This window comes from Jaculus jaculus, chromosome 2, assembly GCF_020740685.1.
Source record: "Jaculus jaculus isolate mJacJac1 chromosome 2, mJacJac1.mat.Y.cur, whole genome shotgun sequence".
NCBI classification, from domain to species: Eukaryota; Metazoa; Chordata; class Mammalia; order Rodentia; family Dipodidae; genus Jaculus; species Jaculus jaculus.
In genome coordinates, this window is record NC_059103.1 from 132,861,587 (window position 1) to 132,882,601 (window position 21,015).

A 21,015-nucleotide genomic window follows, 5' to 3' on the forward strand; every position below is an offset into this window, starting at 1 on the left:
TTTTCTCAGCAAAGAATCTGAGGCTCATGGTGGGTAGGCCATGCCCTCAAAGTCCCACTGTGGTAAATTGTGCCTCCTCTCCCCGGGGTGGCAAGTGGTCACCAGAATGATGAGATGGACCTGCTCAGAGAATAGTTTCGTCTGTTCAGCCCAGCATCATATAATTCTATGGCGATGGGGAATATCCTGTAAAGTAGATACACACACATAGCAAAGGCTTCATTGCTGCCTGTTTGCTGCTTTTTGTCTCTGCCCAAGTCTCCCTTGCTCACCCAGCAGCTCTGGGGACCAAAGCCCTAATCAGTCTCGTAGCTCCTCTATGAAATCAATTAGAGCATACATTACTCACAAGCTATAGCTACCACTGCCATGTTTGTCACATGATAAATGTTTAAATAAGTTTTGATTACTTAAAATACATCCATTTTGGACATTCACCCTATGTAACTCTCCAGGACCAGACATCCATCACTTATTCCACCTTCTGAGGGCTCACAGGTGATGTGCCCCAGGGTTGGTATTTGGGGGCTGGGGATTGCAACCATAATCAGGATGATGAATGCACTGGAAATCAGAGGACTGGGACAATGCTGGGTGAGGACTGGAAAGGCCTTCATGTATTTGCTATGAGATAAGAGGATGATGAATGAGTATTTCCATCTTACTGTGAAAAAAATCACTCTATAGAGAAATTGCAATATGAAAATCATTGCAGTGTAAGAGAGATATTTCTATTAGGGGAGGCTATTGAGAACTGCAATTGATTAATGTTGATAATGGAATGTCCTTTCTTGAGGAACTTTAAAGAATGGGCTCACATATACCTGGGAGCTTCAAAATGTGCATGTGGCATCCATGCCCAGGGACATGATCTCAGAAGTCCTTTCCAACTCTGTGAATCAAGATCACATAACACATCTTCTTAAGATTGCCTAAAAGGCTTTGATCAATTCTTCCATCTGCTCAAAGGGTTTTCTCCACATCACTGTCCATTGCTGGTTCCATATCACTTCATCATAACGTAGCATAAACTACAGGCTGCAGAAAGTAATCGAGTAAGGCTCTTGCTTGACACATTATATATGTCACATGAACATGGAGAGCTTCTAACTGTGAATGGAGTAGGAAAGATCAAAGCTTGAATTGAAATCATTGTATATGAAGCAACTTAAAAGGAGAGTGTTTGTGTTCCTCCCCATATGCAAATAGTACAGTGTTGGTCCAATCAGCATCTGTTAGCCTGCCTGATTTCTTATAATATGGTCTTTTATACTGGATTCCACTGCACCCTGTTCAATGATATCAGGCCTCACTCATACAGCTTGGAGACAAAACCAATCTCCTGTGATAACTGGTAGTGAGGGGACAATGCTCAGGTAGTTTTTAACTTTCACTATGCCTCTTTAAATGCCATCAAGTACAAAGTCAAGTTTCATGGGTAAAACACTTTAATTGAAGGGACCAGAAGAATGTTTGGTATATCCCAGACATGTGTATGTGAACAGATACCTTTCAACCACAATCCACAGTCAGACTGTGTGTGAATGCATATAGTGGAGTGCAATTGTGATAGGCTTGGGGTAGTTCATAGAAGTGTCACGTTTTTAGGTGCTGTCTTTTTTTTTTTTTTTTTTTGGCAGTCATAATATCAAACTGCCAAGTCCCACTGATTAAATATGTTTAATTTATAATCATTAGTTAACTATAATAAACTAAGCATTCTTCTGGATGCTGAAATTATAAAAGATAAACAATATTACAGTTTTAGCTACAGAGAAATAACCAAATACAAAAAAATAAAATCTCGAAAAAGGAAACTGCTGTTTGTTCGTTAGTGAAGAAAGGCTTTACTTGGAAATGATTCCAAGTTTCAATTGGGAAACTGAGGTGTGGTTTATCAAAAGCATAAGCACAGCCACCTTTAAAGGCAGTTTTACACTCTCTCACAAAGCTAAACATGCCCATGATCTATAGATTTTAACCATTTTGTAGTTTCCAAAAGGACCTGAAAAGTTAGATCCATAAATTTGTATATGCATGTTTGCTGCAGCCTTCCTGACAATTTTCAAAACTTAGATGAAACCAAGACATCCCACAGTAAATGAATGAATAAATAAGCTATAGCAAGAAGGGCAACATAATATTACTCAACAGTTATAAAAAAGAGCTGTCAAGTCATAAAAATTAAATGTACATCATTGAGTGAAGGAAGCAAAACTGAAGAGCATGTGTACTATGTGATTACAAACATATAACACTTTAGAAAGGCAAAGTCTGGAGACAATGCTGTATCAGTCACTTTTCTTGTCACTGTGACAAAACCTGACAAGAAGCAATTTAAGAGAGGAAGAACTTATTTTTGGCTTATCATTCAAGAGGATAGTGTCAGTCACCTAAGGACAATTCAAGAGGATACAGTCCACTGATGGAAGACAATTCAAGAAGATAGAGTTCTTCAATGGTAGAAAACTCAAGAGGTTACAGTCTATCAATGGGAGACAATTGAAGAGGATACGTCCATCAGTGGTGGACAACTTATGAGGATACAATGGGGGAAGACATGGCTGCGAGAGCTTCAGGCAGCTGGTCACATTCACTCTACAGTCAGAAAGCAGACAGCAATGACTGTGCTGCTTAGCTCACTTTCTCCTCTTTATCCAAACTGGACGCCAGCCCATGAAACAGTGCTGCTCACAGTTAGGATGAGTCTCCCTACCTCAAATAATCTAGAAATTTCCTCACAAACCAAAGTTTTATCTCAATGGGTGATTCTAGTTCCTATCATGTTGATAATCAATATTAACCATCACAATAATCAATCAGGAGCTAGGGAGGGCAGTACTGAGCACATTGACTTTATAGCAGTAGAACTATTTGTAATGATATTAAATTGTTGGATATTTGTCATTAAACATTTGCCAAAATTCACAGAATTCACAGTACCAAGAGTGAACCCCAATGTAAGGTGTGGACATAGGGTACTAATATATTAGTGTAGGCTCATCAGCTGCAACAAATGCAACCGCTTTGGTGGGGATGTTGATAATGGGAGAGGTGCCATATACATATGGAATATCTCTGTACCTTCCTTTCAATTTTGCTATGAACCTAAAACTGTCCTAAAAATTATCTTCAAGAGATGACACTGACCGGCCAGGCAAGATGTTCCCACTGGTGCAATGGTGATGTGATTGTTATGGGGGTACACAGCTGCTACTTAATTGGATTTGAAGCCTACCCTGCAGGAGGAAATTCATGCCTGGTACTCAAAACAGTCAAAACTCATGGTTGGGAAATCCATAGGCACTAAAGAACAAGCTTAGTAACTGTTATTCATCTAAATGTCTATGTGTTCTCTGAATATTTATGTTCATGTCCTGTAGATTAGTGCTGATCTCACGTTTGGTCAGCACCCCTTTTAGTAGTTGGTAGTGACTATTGGGGAAACTCAAAATTCATCAAGTTCTGAGAGTGAGTGACTGTCGAATAGTCAGTGCTATATGAGATATCCGTGAGGTGCCCTCAGAGGCTCAGGGTACATTATGGAAAAGGAGTTGGAAAGAATGTAAGAGACAGAAGATAAGGAGGAGTGCTTTGAATCCATGGGTCTTCTGGACAGGACGTGACCATTCCATTACTGACCTCACATGACTGTCATTATCTGTACTAAACCTGGCTGTATTAGGCCCATCAGTATTCCATCTTGGATGTTAGAGGGACCAAAAACAAAAATGCTAAAAAATAAAAATAAAAATCATCAAAATAGAAAGGTGATTCCTTGAAAGAAAAAGGAGTTCATTGGAAGCAGGATGGAGGAGAGGGCAAGAGAAACTAATAGGAGGAGGGGGTTATGATTAAAGTAATTTATTTACATGTATAAAAATGTCAGTGAGGGCTAGAGATATGGCTTTGAGGTTAAGGCTCCTGATTGCAAAGCCAAATGACCCAGGTTTGATTCTCCAGGACCAACATAAGCCAGATGCACAAGGTGGGGCATGTGTGTGGAGTTCATTTGCAGCAGCTGGAAGCTATGGAGTGCCCATTCTCTCTTCCTTTCCCTCTCTCTCTCTCTCTCTCTCTCTCTCTCTCTCTCTCTCTCTCTCTCTCGCAAGTAAATAAAAATATTTTTTTAATGTCAATGAAAAAGTCGTTAAAAGATGAAACCTAAAGCAGCAGAGAAAACCAGTCTCCCAGGTGAAAACTGATTTGTTTAACTGTTCTGTAGATCAGGGCTTCTTGGGCTGTTCCCAAGAAATTTTTATTTTACCTGAGATACATACACCAGATATAAAATTCAAACATTTGGGGTGGAGAGATGGCTTAGTGGTTAAGGCACTTGCTTGTGAAGTCTCAGGACTGAGGCTCAATTCCTCAATACCCACATAAACCGGATGCGCAAGGTGTTGCATGCATCTGGAGTTTGTTTGCAGGGGCTAGTGGCACTAAAGTGCCCATTTTCTCTTTCTCTCTCCCTATCTGCCTCTTTCTATTTCTCTCTCTTAAATAAATAAATAACTAAAATATTGAAAAAATCCAACATTTATTGATAAGAAATCACAAAAAATATCTTAAGACAATTTTTTAGTATACATATAATTTTAGCACTTATTGAATATACAAGCACATTTGCATACTATTGAGAGTGATGTACTTACTTATTGCTACATGAAGAATTAAAACTTGGCTGAATATTTGATATTGTAGAACAAAGAGCAACTTCAATGTTTTTCAGAGTCAATTGGTATCTTATAATCATCAGTGGTAACAATGCCACTTTAAATTCATAGTACAAAATGGCAGAAATATGGTTAGGACCATTTTGGAATTTGTTGGAAATTCTATTATAATCCCAAGCCAAATTTTATTTAATGATCATTTTGTGAATTTCAGGTCAGCAACTTAAATGGCAATTTTAAAATCGAACATTTTAACATAATGCAATCCAAAGATACACTAATTTGACATTTATACTTCTCACCTAGGTGTTCTGAGACTACAGAAGCCCAGTGCAGTTTCAAGCTTTTATGTGGGGTCTGAGGATCTGAACTTAAGGTCGCCGAGTTAAGTCAGCACTTCATTCACTAAGCCGTTATTCCAGTCCCACCATTATGCATTCGATTTTGAATTAATTTAAGGTCAGCGTGCAGAAACACTTTACTGCGACCAAATTTTCCATAACTCCACGTTCTGTTCTGTGGCTCCATAGGGAATCCTGTCCCAGTAGCATTAATCAGTTAGCTCTATAGGGTCCTCTGGCATGTGCCATGTGCTCATGTGACAGTGAGCAAATCTGCAGCACAGCGGGAACCTAGGAGGATACCAAGAGACCTTAGCACGTATCATGCTACTTTCTCAGTAACATCATTCTTTGTACTTGACTGTGTGTCGTCCCCTGGAACCTTGCCAACATGGGATTCGCCGGTCAGGAATTGCTTGTGCTGGAGTCCATCATTTTGCCACAGATGCCAGTGAGGAATAACTCTCACCATGAGATCTCCACCAAAGCTTCCTGCATCACTGTTCACAAGTGATTCTACTTCCTGTGAAGACAAGGAGAGGGGCTGTTCTTACCATTAGGAGCACAGAGTCAGTGTCTAGAGTCCAGCAGGGCTTGGCAGAGGACAATGGAGGTAGCAATGACAACAGTGGTGTACTAGATGGGGCTTTCTAGAGGAACAGAAACAATAGAGTGTATATATGAGGCTGCTCCATCCATGAGGCCAGATGCCTCTTCAGTTCCAATCTGGTGTTGAAGGCCTGGGAGATCCTAAAAGAGGCATTGTTCTTCATTCCATGTTGGAAGTCTGAACAGGTGGAGATGACAGCAAAGGATGGCAACAAGCAGCAGTGGCCACATGAGAGACACTCCACCAGCAAGAACCGAAGGCAGGAAAGCAAGTAGCACTGATGTTTCCTCAGACTTTTTCATACCTGGCCCTGCTAGATAGCACCTCCTCCAGGAAGTCTTCTCTTCTCAGTTAATTCTTCCTGGAAATACCGCCCAGCCCTTCCCAGAGGTGTTCTCTTAGATTTCGCATTGCATTGTCAAATTGTTGATCCAGTTTAACCACCATGAAAGGGAATGGGCTAAAAAAGTAGAATTGCCTCTGAGAAGAAAAGTAATAGGGCATAAAGCCATAGATCTATGAGAGTGAGATGGAATCTCAGAGAACATCATAGTGATCCACTCAATTAAACCGTGACTGGTATATTTGCATCCAAAAGGCTAGCCTCTGGCTACTGGGAAAATTAAGCTCCATGTAACAATAATTCTTCATATAAAAAGAATTAGACCAAGGTAGTTTATCGAAGAAAGACATCAGTGGGGCTTCAGAGCTGTACTGTGACAGGAGAACTAGATCTAATTCTGCTCAGAATTTCCATAAAGAAAATGCCTCGTGGCTACAGTTAAGAATGACTTGATGAGAACAGTGACTCCAGGCTTACCCTAACACTTTTAAGCAATCATTTTCAAAGACTTCCAAATGAGAACTTGACTCTTCTTTGGTATCTTGACTTTTCTGATTGCCTTTGCTGGAGGCTAACTTTTCTTCACAAAAATTGAACATGTTATGTAGCCAGTGCTGATTGAGTGGTTGCTATTGCCATGGAGTGCTGAATGACAGAGGAGGCCAGTCCCCACTGCTAGCTACTGCTGCAGTTCTCCACAGTATTCTCACCATGTGTTATCCCCTCTAGGTGCCACCTCTAGCGCTCACGCTGGGCAGCAGATGCAGAGCAGCTCTGTCTATCCACTCCCTCCTGAGCAGCACTTTCTAACAATACTGGGACCATTTGTAAAGGAGTGCAGTCCTGGACCATTCTGCATCTAGTATCTTGATTGTATACTACCTAGAAAGACAAATCAGGTACACATGGGCACACACAAGTGTGTGTGTATGTGTGTGTCTGTGTGTGTAAGAGAGAGAGAGAGAGAGAGATGAGAAAGAATTGAGAAGGTGTAATAATGTGCTTTCAAACCCTAATTGAAAGCCAACAATCACCCAGCCATGTGTGAGCAAATAATAACAGGAAGAGACTAAAGATTAATAAAATGATAACTGTTTTATGCTGATTGTATTTTCCCTGACTGACTTTCACAGCTTACTATTTACATTGGTGCCAAGCTCTGTAAAATTCAGCTTGCTGTCTGTCCCCTGTGGCACAGAGAGTAGTTAAGATCTGCTCATCGTGATGGTTGCCTCTTGTTCCTTTAACTGAGCAGGGAATCCCATTCTGAGTGCCACCATCATTCCTGGAAATGGAAGGCACTTACATAGGTGTTTGCTTTCCAGGGCTGTCTCAAGAGCACTACAACTGCAACACACTTTGTACAGTCTTAGTTGTCCCAGAGAAGATTCCCTGCATGCCTGCCATACTTAGCACAGTGTAGCTGCATGTGGGCTCATTGATCTCCCTGGCTCTTTCCTTTTCCCTGGTGTTAGTGACTTTCAGATCCATCATGAGAAATTGTTATATCACTTCAGTAGCACTGTAAGAGCATATGCTAATATGTAGCTATTTCACTATGTAGCAATGAAATGGCTGGGCTTGGATGGCATGCAGTTCATTTCATCTTTCTAATAGCTCACACACCAATAGTGCATATTCAGGAGAGTCTGATGTGGCCACCATGAATGAGAGTCAATCATCCATCCTATTCTCCTGGGGGATACAAACAGCATTTCTTTAGACATGCGATGTTACCCTCTTCTCCAAGAACCTTATTGAGTTCTCACACTGCCCTGAAAAACAAAAATCATTTTCAGGGCTGGAGAGATGGCTTAGCGGTTAAGCGCTTGCCTGTGAAGCCTAAGGACCCCGGTTCAAGGCTCGGTTCCCCAGGTCCCACGTTAGCCAGATGCACAAGGGGGCGCACGTGTCTGGAGTTCGTTTGCAGAGGCTGGAAGCCCTGGCGTGCCCATTCTCTCTCTCTCCCTCTATCTGTCTTTCTCTCTGTGTCTGTCGCTCTCAAATAAATAAATAATAAAAAAATGTTTAAAAAAATCATTTTCAAAGAAGCCTCTGTGTACATGGTGGGCCTATGAATGGTGCACTCTGAGGAGATAACAATTCTGGACTCCTCCAGAGCTCCCAGGACTTTACTTGGTATTTACTATTGACACCAATGTTAAAATGAATGTATATCATTGTGAAGAGATGATCCACTACTTCACCAAAATAAATGGCAATGCTATAAATATAACATCATTAGTAAAGTGTCACCAGAGACACTATCCTCAGATTTTAAAATTAAAGACAATAGAAATCAACCAATTTTTTTTTTAATTTTTACTTATTTGAGAGTGACAGACAGACTGAGAAAGGCAGATAGAGAGAGAGAGAGAATGGGTGTGCCAGGACCTCCAGCCACTGCAAACAAACTCCAGATGTGTGTGCCCCTTTGTGCATCTCGCTAACGTGGGTACTGGGGAATCGAGCCTCGAACTGGGGTCCTTAAGCTTCACAGGCAAGCACTTAACCACTAAGCCATCTCTCCAGCCCCTATTTTTAATTATGTACATTTTTTTCATTTTATTTTCTTGTTAAGTATTTATTAGTATATAATAATGGGTTTTGCAATGACATCCTCATACATGCATGTAGTGTATTTTGTACATATTCAAGTCTCCAAAACCCTCTCTTATCCCTCTTCCACTCCTGCTAATCCCCTTCTTCTTCCCAGTCTGGTCCCTTTCACTGTCATGCTTTTCCTCTTTATTTTTTTGGGGGATGAGGATTGACCCAATGAATTTTAGGGCTGCTTATGGGAACACAGATGAGGGATTATTTACAGAAATTTCTGTCAAATTAGTGAAGAAACAAAACATTGAAAAGAATACATGAAGCATAAATAAAAGCACACACATTCATATATACACATTCGTTCACCAAAAAGAATACCAAGACACTTAGAAAACCAACAAAAGAAAAGAAACTCAAACCTACCAGGAATGCCTTTCCAAAGAAACTCTTCGAAATAAGCTCACTATCTTATTGTTTACTTGCTTTCTATCTTCAGAACAGGAATTCTCAGGTAATTGCTAAAATTTCTACACACATCAATTTTTAAAAGGTTTTATCTTAATAATCCCAAATCTCAAACTATTTTATCTAGGCCCATTAATCATTTATAAATGGCACAACCAGATACTGTGCATTCCCAGATGTGCCACCTAATACATGTAGCACCACATATGAATTGCCCATGAATAAAACCAAGCCTGACCCTGATGTGGAAATGCAGCAAAATGATTCAAATCCAGATGTGGGTAATAGTCAAAGGCAAGATGAAATAAAATAATAGGAAAGTTTTAGCAATTTAAAGAGTTGCAAAAGACATGAAGTCAAATATAATATGTGTTATGTTGCATACTGATTTCAATAAACCTATTCAAACATTTCTGGACAACTTAGGAAACAGAAATATGGACAGGATATTAAATGTTATTAAACAATTACTGTTTTAATACCTGCACAATATTGAACCCATAACGTTTTGACATGGATGGTAGAAGAGAGGAGAAAACAAACAGACAAACATCAAATACAAGATGAACTTGCTAGAAAAGAGAAGGGGTTTAGTGGAATGGGAATGGACAGGGAGAAAAAGAAGGCAGGGGGAAGGGATTGTGATCAAATTATGATCACATGTTCATGTATGAAAATTCTCAGTAGAAATAAAAATACTGTCAGTGGTTATGGACACGTAAAAGTATACAGAAAGCAGGTGGATACAGATATGTTCCTACAGCCTGGCAGCTTGCTTCAGCCACACCTCCTTGACTTTTAGCCAATCAATGATTTCTATTGGGTCTGTCCCACTGTGGGATTTTTTTTAGCAATGAGCTTAACCCACACCTACTATATGCTACTAACATACTATATTAGTCAGGGTTTTCTATAGAAACATAACCAATGGAATGAATGTTTGTTACAAAAAGAATGTGTTGGATTGACTTACAGCATACAGGCTGGGCAGTCCAACAATAGCTATCTGCTGGCTAGAGAGCTGGAGACCCTTTTAGCTACACAGGCTGGTTGCCATTGCACTCATAATCTGGTCCTGACAACCTGGAGGATTACTGGGGAGCTGCTGGTCTTGATTCCACATTAGAAGGCTGATGAACTAGGCTCCAATGCCCTTGAAAGACAACAACAACAGGGTAGATACATGCATTAGCAAGTATAAGGGAAGTCAGGCAGAAGGTCCTGTGTTCTTTCAGAGTTTCTTTCTGTATAGCCCACTGGAAATGAAAGGCTGTTCACTCTGGGGGAAGGTCTTCTGCTCTCCATAAGCCCTTCCTCATCAAGTCAACAACAAAATTTTACCATCTCACATTCCTACCAAATTATGGCATGCCAAACTGACTCTACATGTTGGTATATGTTCTTGATTACAAAGCAGTTATAGGTACATGAAGTTGGGAATGAAATGACATGCAAGCCAGGATATTGCTTTAAGTACCTCACCCCACACACCTTCCCACACACACAGTAAAATAGAGGTGGAAGAAGCTAGAGGAAATACTTTTAATTTTAGTTGAACCTGCAGGAAGGATGCATAGGGACTCACACTATTATTGTCTCCACTTCTGTATTTGGAGGATAATGGAGGTATGAATAACATCACAATACATTATCTACATGCATGAACTTGTCAATAATAATAATAACTCAATCTAATAAAATCTACCATGGGTTTCCAACATGCTATTTGTTTCAATACTTTTTTCCGTAAGTTGCTTCAAAAAGCTCTAAATCTAAGGAGATGGCTCAGTGGTGAAAGGCATTTCCTCTGCGAGCCTCCTGACCAAGCCACCCACATGCAGGTGGACACAAAGTGCTCCAAATGTCATCCATTGAAGTCGGAGTCAGAAGAGCCATGAAGCTCATGTGGGGCAGCTAATGCGGCCTTCCCAGCAGCCAGAAAACAATACAAGAGAGACCTGGTCCCCAACACGATGGACGGAGAAGAATAGCACCCAGCGTTGACCTCTGACCTCGCACACACTCTGTAGTCATGTGTGCACACCAATACACACAGATGCACACACACAGAGGTACCGATACTAAGAATAATAATTATCAATAATGATAGTAATAATAACTTTTGTCATGTATTTCCCAGTCTCTGGAGTAAATGCTTCCAGAACCTTTCTAAACATCTTAGAAGCAGGCCCAGCCTGCTCACAGACTATCCCAATTCATGTCACTAAAGCTCAGAAGGAGACTAGCTAAGGGTGGACATAAAAGATAAGTAAAGTTGAGGCTGAGGAAAGAGCTAAGTAAGTAAAGTGCTTGCCTTGCAAGAATGTTGAGCCCATGTAAAAAAAGCCAGGCATAGTGTTGCACGCTTATAATCCTAGAACTGAGAGGTGGAGATGAACGGATCCCTGGGGCTTGCTCCCATTCTGTGAACTCCAGGCCAATGAGAGACCCTATGTCAATAAAAAGTGGATGTACCTGAGGAACTACACTGGAGATTGCCCTCTGGCCTCCACGAGCACATGCACATATGCACACACACACACACACACACACACACACACACACATACATGCACATACACGCATGCACACAAAGGTAAGTGCAGTGAACATGTCAAAGTTTTCCCAACTTACCACTAAACAAGAAGCACACCTTCACCCTTTGCCCTGATTTCAGTGGAGACTGGCTTCATGTGTCCTGTGAATTAATGAACGTCAGAACCTACACTCTACATTCTGCTTGCAAAGAAGTCAAATGGTTTTAGACATGTGGATGAGCCACTCCAAACACAGAGAAGAGCAGAAGAAACACCCCCCAGATAACAGGAGAGAACTGGAAGTCATCTAGCATGTGCAGGAAGGAATGGCATTTGATGGGAAAAAACATCAAAAATGTGAAACTGGGGCTAGAGAGATGGCTTGGCCATTAAGGCATTGCCTGCAAAGCCTAATGACCTGGGTTCCATTCCCCAATACCCACGTCAAGCCAGAGGCTCAAAGTGGCATTTGCATCTGGAGTTCATTTGCAAGTGCTAAAGGCCCTGGTGCACCCATTCCTTCTATTTCTCCTCCCTTCTTCCCTCCCTCCCTCCCTCTCACTCTCTCTCTCTCCTTGCAAATGAATTAATAGATAAATATTTTTTGTTTATTTTTTATTTATTTATCTGAGAGCGACAGACAGAGAAAGAGGCAGAGAGAGAGAGAGAGAGAATGGGTGCGCCAGAGCTTCCAGCCACTGCAAACGAACTCCAGATGCAAGCACCCCCTTGTGCATCTGGCTAACGTGGGTCCTGGAGAATCGAGCCTCGAACCAGGGTCCTTAGTCTTCACAGGCAAGCGCTTAACTGCTAAGCCATCTCTCCAGCCCGATAAATATTTTTTTTTAAATGTGAAACTGGAAAAGTGAAAAATATTTAACTCTGTCAAAATATTACTGAAAAGTCCTTTCTAAACCATAATCGCTGAACACAGTTAAATGGAAGAGAAGTTTCTAGATGGGAATATAATATAAGCATAAAACAATCTCAGTTACTATGATGCTTATAATTCATTTGAAGGGAGAAAGCCCATGACTGAGTGAAACAGCTCAGCATGAACTGAAACTGGAGCCCATGTGCTGCACACGGGCACCACAGATGGCAGGACGGTGCCTGGCAGCAGGAGGAGACAGCAGCATGGCTGAGGAGAGGAAGGAGTTTGCTCCCACCCTTTCCCCTGTGCCTTCCAAAGTAGGTGGGATTTGGATCAGCAAAGACTTCACATGTGAGGAGCAGAGAGAGCTAAAGTGACAAATGTTTATTAAGTGTCAACTCTAAGGAAGCTACTTTGTGGAGACTGGCTTAGTACAAAGGGGAGTAATTCAGAGCTTTCACGTTCCAGAGGTTTACTGCCTTATGACCTGGTAATATATAATGTGAACAGAAATTTGCCCAAACTGAACACAGAAAGGCATATTACTTAGTGTGTGTGTGTGTGTGTGTGTGTGTGTGTAGAGAGAGAGAGAGAGAGAGGAAGGCAAGGCCAGGCCAGGCCAGGCCAGGCGAGGCAAGGCGGGAGGGGAGGGGAGGGGAGGGGAGGGGAGGGGAGGGGAGAGGAGGGGAGGGGAGGGGTGGGGAGGGGAGGGAAGAGTAGAGTAGAGTAGAGTTTTAAGAAAGTGGCCTATGCAGTTATAGGGAATGGCCAATCCAAAGTCTATTATATACATCATTTCAGGGGGCTGAATGGAGATGAGGAAGAGGTGATCTTGCAGGTGATCTGGATACAGAGTTCCTTTAAGAAACTTCCCCCAGTGGCATGAAGCCCACCTAAATTATGGAGAAAAAAACTATTTTACTTAAAGGAGACTGATCCTTGAGATGTTGTGGGGCAGCTTGCGGCCATTGAGGATGGGCCACACCCTCATGATCACTTTCGGCCCAACCTCCCCTTTTCCCTGGTAAAGAGAGAAGCAAGCGTAGAGGTAGCAGAGCTTTGTGGAAGAAAAGCTGCTACTTTGTCTTGATCAAAAGATTATTTGAGTTTTACCTCTGACCATGGATTTCTAAGATGCCCAGAACATGATTGTGACCTGTCTCTTAGGAGTTAATCGGACTGACTCACTCAGCCAAGAGATCACCCATGACTTAAAGCCACGCTAAGCAGGAAGGAGGAACAGTTCTCCCCTTCCTGAGACAGGGAGCATAAACCTGCAGATGGCCCTCCCTCCAGGCAGACGCTCCCTGGTCTCACTGCCGAGCCTGCTGCTTGTCTGAGTTCTAACTCGAGCCCCAAAACTCTCTGCTTTCTTTCTCCTCTCCCGTTTCTGCTTTGGGTCCTGATCAATATCCTCAGCATCCTTGACCAAACACTATGGGTTGTCTCCCTCTTTCTCTTAAGAATCCCCACGCCCCCTTCAGTGCAGTGGCTTGCAGACCTCCATCGCTAAACCTGCCTGCTTTCTGAACCCTAACTCAAAAGTCATGACTTTCCCCTTTCTATTGCCCATCTCCCTCCTTCCGGCGGCTGTGGACATTCACAGCTTGCGAGCCCCTTGCAGTTCTCTCAAACGCTAATAACCTTTTCCTCAAGCTTTCTTCTGGGTCCCTTTCTAAATTCCCGGATTAATGAGACTAAGAATCCAGGTAATAACATCTTCAGCACTGAGTGACACTGCAGCTGGCTTTGACCAAATACCCGCAGGGCAATGTGGCCTAGCTAAATGGACTCATTCTAGTAGGCATTCTGGCATAGGCTGTATGTAAGGACAGGGTGAATTGGTGTGAAAGACACACTGGGACAATAGCTGAGCAGTCAACCAGGAGGTGCCTGACGGATGTAGCTAGCTGCCACCCTATCCTCTCACTTCCAAGTACAAGAGCAGTGAGTCCACATCACTCCGTATTTGCCTTGGTTGTCAGGTTCTCCCAGGACATCGGTCCTGCACTTTGGAGTCACGTGCTAATCTCTGAAGCAGGAAAGCTGGACTTTCTAGCTTTCTGTCTGCTACTGTCAGCTCGGAGCAGTCCTGCCCTGAGCTAGTTTACATTTCAAAAGGCCCGATGGATAGTCCAGCTTTCCCTTTGCAGTATTGAAGCTCTTTAACGCAATTCATGTTTTCTTTTCCAGGTCGAAATAAGTAATGACATTGACTCTGAAATGCGGCTGCTGGACCTGACTTAGGGGGACAAAGCTCCGCCGGCGGGCCCCACTCTGGATCCGACAATGTCACCTTCCTCCCGATGGCAGACAGCGCCTCCTGCTGCCCCACAAACGGCGGAGCTCTTCCGTCTTTGGTCTCAGCCTGTGTAATATTAGCATTGTTTGCTAGCCCAGTTCTAGGTGCTTGGGTGGGTATTTTTTTAGTCGTTTTCTCCTTATATGAGCACTTGTAAATTGTAAAAACAAAAAAAAAATGTTTTTAATTTTTTAACAATATTCAGTGTGAGGCATGCAAAACGAAAAGAAATCTGTGAAAACCTTCTCCGAGTCATTCCTAAGAGAAATGTCAGTGTGTGTTGCTGAGGTGTGACATCAGTGTGCCTGCATGCTGGGACTTTCCCAGGCTAACGGGTTAGTGCAGGCAGATATGGCCTGTGGGCCTCGGGCACAAAGGTAGGCCTGTGGGAGCTACTACAAAAAGGGAATGCAGCCTTCTGGCTGAATATCGGTCATTGATTCAACTCCATATGACAAAGTATGGAGTTTGTCTTTGCTCTCAACTCTGAAAACCTTGGGAAAATATAGCAATCTCATTTTTTTTTTCAGATTTGTATAGATCTTGTTAAATATATATGACAAGATACACAGATGGATACAAGAGAGGGTGAAATGATGAAATAAATGATTCATAGAACTCCTTTCCATGCGAAGGGAATGTGGCTATCGGCCTTGGAGGTCCCTATTCTCTACGCTTTGTCCCACTGCAAACACTTATGTTAGACCTAAAGGAAACAGCTCATGGGCCGTGAGGTGGAAATCACAGCCATAAATATGTGATCAGGAACTTTGCTCTAAAGATATTCAAAAGGGATCTTAAAATGCTATGAAATTCTCTACAAAAACTTCTATAGAAAATATTTATGTTTGAACTATAACAATTTTTCTTTCCCTCAGCCCATGCCAATAAACAAGAAAGATGTGGGGAATATAATTTTCTCTAGAGTAGAAGAACCAAGGACTGTCTTGGAAACATGACACTTATGCTTTTGTAATTGTAATAAAATTTACATTTGGTGAAATGAAAAGATGTGAAGGGCACAATCTGATTAATCTGAGAAACACACACACCCATGTAATTAATGCTTCAATCAAAATGTGGAACGTTTCCATCACTTTAGGAAACCACCACTATGCTTGTTTTCATGGCTGATTAATGTTGCCTGTTCGCAGTATCATACACAGACACTTTTCACCTCTCGTTTTCATGGATCTCAATTTCTATTTCCCACATGAAAATCAGTTTTGTTCACTTTATGTCAGCACTGAAGTAAAGCTTCTCCTTGGTTAAAGTTCTGGACCTGTTCACGCATGGCTCAGTACAGAAATGGTTAATGGGAGCCATGTATCTCCAAGCTGCTCATGAACCACCTAGAGTCGGGCAAAATTTGTATGTGAATAGAAGTCTGTCCTCCTCTTCCTTCTCCTCCTCCTCCTTTTCCTTCCTCCTCTTCATCTTCTGTCCATAGTCCCTGTAAGGAATCAGAATTCTGAGCTGAGGAAATGGTGTAGTGGGTAAAGCATTTGCCGCACAAACATAAAGACCTGAGTTTGGATCCCCAGAATCCTTATAAAAACACTGGGTATGGTGGTGCATCTGTAACCTCAGAGTTGGGGAGCAGTGACAGGAGATCACTGGACTTCACTAGTCAGTCTAGCTGAATCAGTGGGGTTCAGTAAGAAGCCACATGTAAAAATTGAAGAAAAAAAAGTTCTGGAGAGTAAATGAGGAAGATGCCAGCAGATGTCAATGATCTCTGGCTCCTCACACTCATGCGCACACATGCACGTGCACCACATATGTTCACATACAAATGCACACACCCTGCACACACATACATATGAAAAAGAAGAATGAGAATTTAACACAATATATTCTTCCCTGGTTCCTCCAAGCTCATGACAACCGTAATAGGGTCTCTGGCGGCTTATTGTTCTCACTGTCCTCTGGAATGTTTTCGTTTAGTCAGCGGACGCTTGTGAACTCCCACTGTATCTCATCTTACTGAATAATTCCAGATTCAAACTCTGGAAATGAAAAGGAGCTCCAAGGATCTGGAAGCCGGTGGGATCCAGGATCTTACTGGATGGCTGAGGGAGCTGACCCTCAGGGCTGTGGAGGCCATGTCCAGAGCCTCGCATTTGAGCAGAGGGCCAAGAGCTGTGGCCAAAGGAGGACAATGTAGAAGGCAAAAATTAGAGCTTGGGCCCCAGTCCGCAACTTTTGTCTTGGACCTTGTATGATATCTCGACACTAGTATTTTCCTCATTGATAAAATGAGACTGTGGTCTCTACGTTCCAAAGGTGAATAGGATTTGATGCTGAATGTAAAATAAATAAATAATAAAGTACTCTGCAATCTGCAAGGCAGTCTACAGTGAAAGAGATGCTTGTCATCTGCACTGCCAGAGTAGGAAGTCCCATCTCTTACAAGCTCTTCAGTGTTCAAAGAAGCCCACAGAGACAAAGAAGGTTTCTGTTTCCTTTAAAATGGTAGAAAAAAAAATGCCCATATATAAGCAATTTGAAATAACGCAGGTTGAAAATCACACTTTAGTTAAAAATTAGTGTTATACACAAGTTCAAAACAAATGTCATTTCGGTATTTAAAACTGTTATTTCATCACTCACCCACATGGAAACATAGTTACCATTTTACAAAATGTACCATACTAATTTGCTTTTCTCATATGAATTTATACAACCTTCTAAAATATTCTGCAAAGTTAGATGCTGCCTAGCTGCAGGTGACAGATTTGAAGAAGAAATCCTCACCTCTGAGGACCGCTCAATGCCCATCACCCTTTAACATGGCATGCACACTCATCTCTCTTCCCTTCCCTTGAATAATGAAGTTATGACTGCTCCAATTCCAATCCCAAGCAATCCATAAGGATCATTCTCACATCCTCCCTCTTCCCTTGTGTCTTCTCACTGCCTGTCTTTCTGGCCACTCCTTATGAGTTCTTTTTACTTGGGAAAAGGGATAATGAGAGCAGGGCTGTGCAGTCACACCTGGCAGTTCCTGATGGATCTCTCTTCCAGCATTGGTGGCTGATGCCCATGGACTCCTCATGCCAGTTCTTATTTTTTCCTCCTGCTTTAGAGTCTTCACTCAACTTTGTACCAAGTGTATCCAGTAAGGATTTCAACAAGGACTTGTTTGCTAGATGTGGATTCTGACCAAATCATGGCTCCTCCCAATGCAATTGTGTATCTGGCCAGAGTAAGAAAGTGAGCACCTCCCTTTGTTGCCTTGTACTCATTGCACAAATCTTACATCTTAAGAGATGGTGTAGCCCTAAGCTCAGAAGCACTGCTCAGAAGCAGCCTCACTGAAGTTGATAAAAGGCCATTCACTGCCCTTTGGCCTTTGGCACTAAGTGAAAGGAAATGCTAGCCAATGTCTTGCGTCCTAGAATGACCTTGACACTAAGCCCTGTCAGCCAGAACCAACCTTGCCCAAGGCTTCATCTTCTGTAGGGTGAATGACTTTCCTTCTTTGAGGGTCTCCTGTTGATACTGAGTGCCACCAGAGGAAATTAGAATATGTCTAGTCACCTCTTATTTAATTGGATCATCCATTATATTTCAAAATTAGTAAAAGTTAGTCAGGGGAGATACAGGAAGGGTTAAAAAAAAGTCCCAGGAGACAGAAAATGTCCTGAGTATAGAGAGTCCACATCAGAGAAATCTCAAGGATCTCATAGGAAAGTGTATTTTTCCAAGAATCTTAGCCTCCCTCTACCTGCCATCATAAAGTGAGAGGGTGTGTTCTTGAAACAAAAACCCCACTTGTCAAAATCTGAGAACTTGTTGGCTTATTTGTCTAAGAAACAATTTGACATCTTATTCTAGCAAAGTATTGACTCATTTCCTTTCTCCTTCAAGGGAAAAATAAAAAATAAAAAAGCCATGCTGTTTCTATAGACCTAAGTCAGAGGCAGCTGGCTTCAAGTAACTGAATCTGACAAAAGATATCAAGGTCTCACTGAATGAATGAACACTCCCAATTGAAAGGAGTTTGTCTTCATCAGAACCAATTAAAATGTCCATTGTAGAGCCAAGGGAAATCATCAAGACTACATTCTTCACCAAGAAGTAAATAAAATCAAAATCATCCATCCTTTTCAATCTTTAAAAATTAAAATCTACAAAATATTAAACTCTTTTCCAAATTAAACATACTTTTATTTTATACTTGAGATTAAAAATTATGATGTCCTCAAATGTGTTCCCACTGTGGGGTGAGACTATTCTGGATGATTAGTTTTTAAGGAAAATACTCATCATTTCTGAGTCACTTTAATAAGGAATAAGAGAGAATACTCCAAGTGTTCTAATTTGACATTTTTGCCTAAGATAGTATTTGCTTTCTTTCAAGTGATAGCTGAATAAAGTAAAAGAAAAAATATACATTTACAAATTTTAAATCTATGGATTGTTAAAATATTTCCATCAAACTAAGAATAGTCTATTACCATTTTTGGATAGAAGATCTTTTGCAGTGTCTAGAACTCATGATCAAATATTCATATAAATAGGGCCTCAAAGCGGAACCAATAAAAGAAATCATTCCTCATGTAACTAATGGCGTATCACTTAGAAAGAAAGCAGGTATATTTTACATATCAGAAGGCTATATTTATTGATCAATATTTCCTTACTCCAAAAAATAGGGAATTAACAAAAGAATTCACATATACGCATCAGTGTTTTGTTTTTTGTTTGTTTGTTTGTTTTCCTGCTTGAAAGCACTTAATTTCTTCATTGAAGGAAAAGAAAAACAACATTATTTCTAGAAAGTGAGTTAATCTTATTTCTAGAAAGTGAGTTAATCTTAAATATTTGAAAAAAAAATGTGTCCATGGAAAAGTAATCATTTTCTTTAAAATTGCATTCTTATAAAGGGCATGAATTCTATTAAGTGCCAAATATTTACAAATAAAATATTCAGAGAATCCCAAATAAGCTTTGGTTTGACCTTGAGAGGTAAGTAAAAAGAAAAGAAGTCAGGCAAGAAGGTGAAAAGGAAAGTGAGAGACAAGAAGAAAGAAAGAAAGAAAGAAAGAAAGAAAGAAAGAAAGAAAGAAAGAAAGGAAGGAAGGAAGGAAGGAAGGAAGGAAGGAAGGAAGGAAGGAAGAAAGAAAGGAGGAAAGGAGGAAAGAAAGAAAGAAGCCGGGCGTGGTGGCGCACGCCTTTAATCCCAGCACTCGGGAGGCAGAGGTAGGAGGATTGCCATGAGTTTGAGGCCACCCTGAGACTCCATAGTGAATTCCAGGTCAGCCTGGGCTCGAGTAAGACCCTATCTCAGAAAACCAAAAAAAAAGAAAAGAAAAGAAGGAAGGAAGGAAGGAAGGAAGGAAGGAAGGAAGGAAGGAAGGAAGGAAGGAAGGAAGGAAGGAAGGAAAGAAGTGGAGTGAAGAGGCCAGAAGGAACAGCAGTGTCAATCCTTAATTTGTTGTGTTTATTTGTTTGTGCTGTTTTGTTTTGTTTAAATTGACTAAAATCACTGAATCACTTTACATTTCAGGCATGCTTTCCCTTTCTCCTCCAGAGTCAGAGAACAATATGAAGAAAGCAGTAATCTATGTCATTTTCCACACAGAATTTCCTCTTATAGACTGCCTTGCCAGACTGCTTTAGGACTAGATTTATCCAAGGATGACCAACAACATTAACATAAGACAGTGGCTTAAATATGACAGAGATCTACATAGTCCAGAATTCTGAAGGCAGTCTGCAGAGATCTGGGGGTGGGATTCCCTGGAGACAGGGTACTAAGATCCTTGTCTCTTGCTGCTTTATCCTATGTCGTCTCATTCTCAGGATCACAGCATGATTCAAAGCAGCTGCTGTAGCTCTAGCCATTGCTTCTTTTACTCCAGCCAAAGCGTACATAAAAGACAGAAATAAAGGTGCTCCTTTCCTTTAAGACAAAATCTCAGAAGCTGGCCATGCTACTTTTACCACTTCTACTTGTGTTACATTGGCCAGAACTTGACCTAACTCAGACTTTACTGCAGAGAGAATGAGAGAGAGAGAGAGAGAGGGGGGGGGGAGTAAACGAAGGAAGGAGGGAAGGAAGGTGGAATATAGCCCATATTTCTTTTTTTAAAAAAAAATTATTTTTATTTATTTATTTGAGAGAGAGAGAGAGAAATAGGCAGGTAGAGATGGAGAGAGAATGGGCACACCAGGGAGTCCAGCCACTACAAACGATCTCCAGATGCATGCACCCCCTTGTGCATCTGGCTTATGTGGGTCCTGGGGACTTGAACTTAGGTCCTTTGGCTTTGCAGACAAGCGCCGTAACTGCCTAGCCATCTC

General features: G+C 41.4%; 1 protein-coding gene across 1 annotated transcript in view; it reads left to right on the forward strand.

The window, feature by feature from the left end:
* The window catches only part of Nkain3 (sodium/potassium transporting ATPase interacting 3), a 656,444-nt gene extending 640,058 nt beyond the window's left edge, over positions 1-16,386 (forward strand). The window contains exon 6 of the mRNA XM_045144576.1: positions 14,595-16,386. Coding sequence (XP_045000511.1) covers positions 14,595-14,608 — 14 coding nt within the window. The 3' untranslated portion in view covers positions 14,609-16,386. The remainder of the gene's footprint in view (positions 1-14,594) is intronic.
* The last annotated feature ends 4,629 nt before the right edge of the window (positions 16,387-21,015 follow it).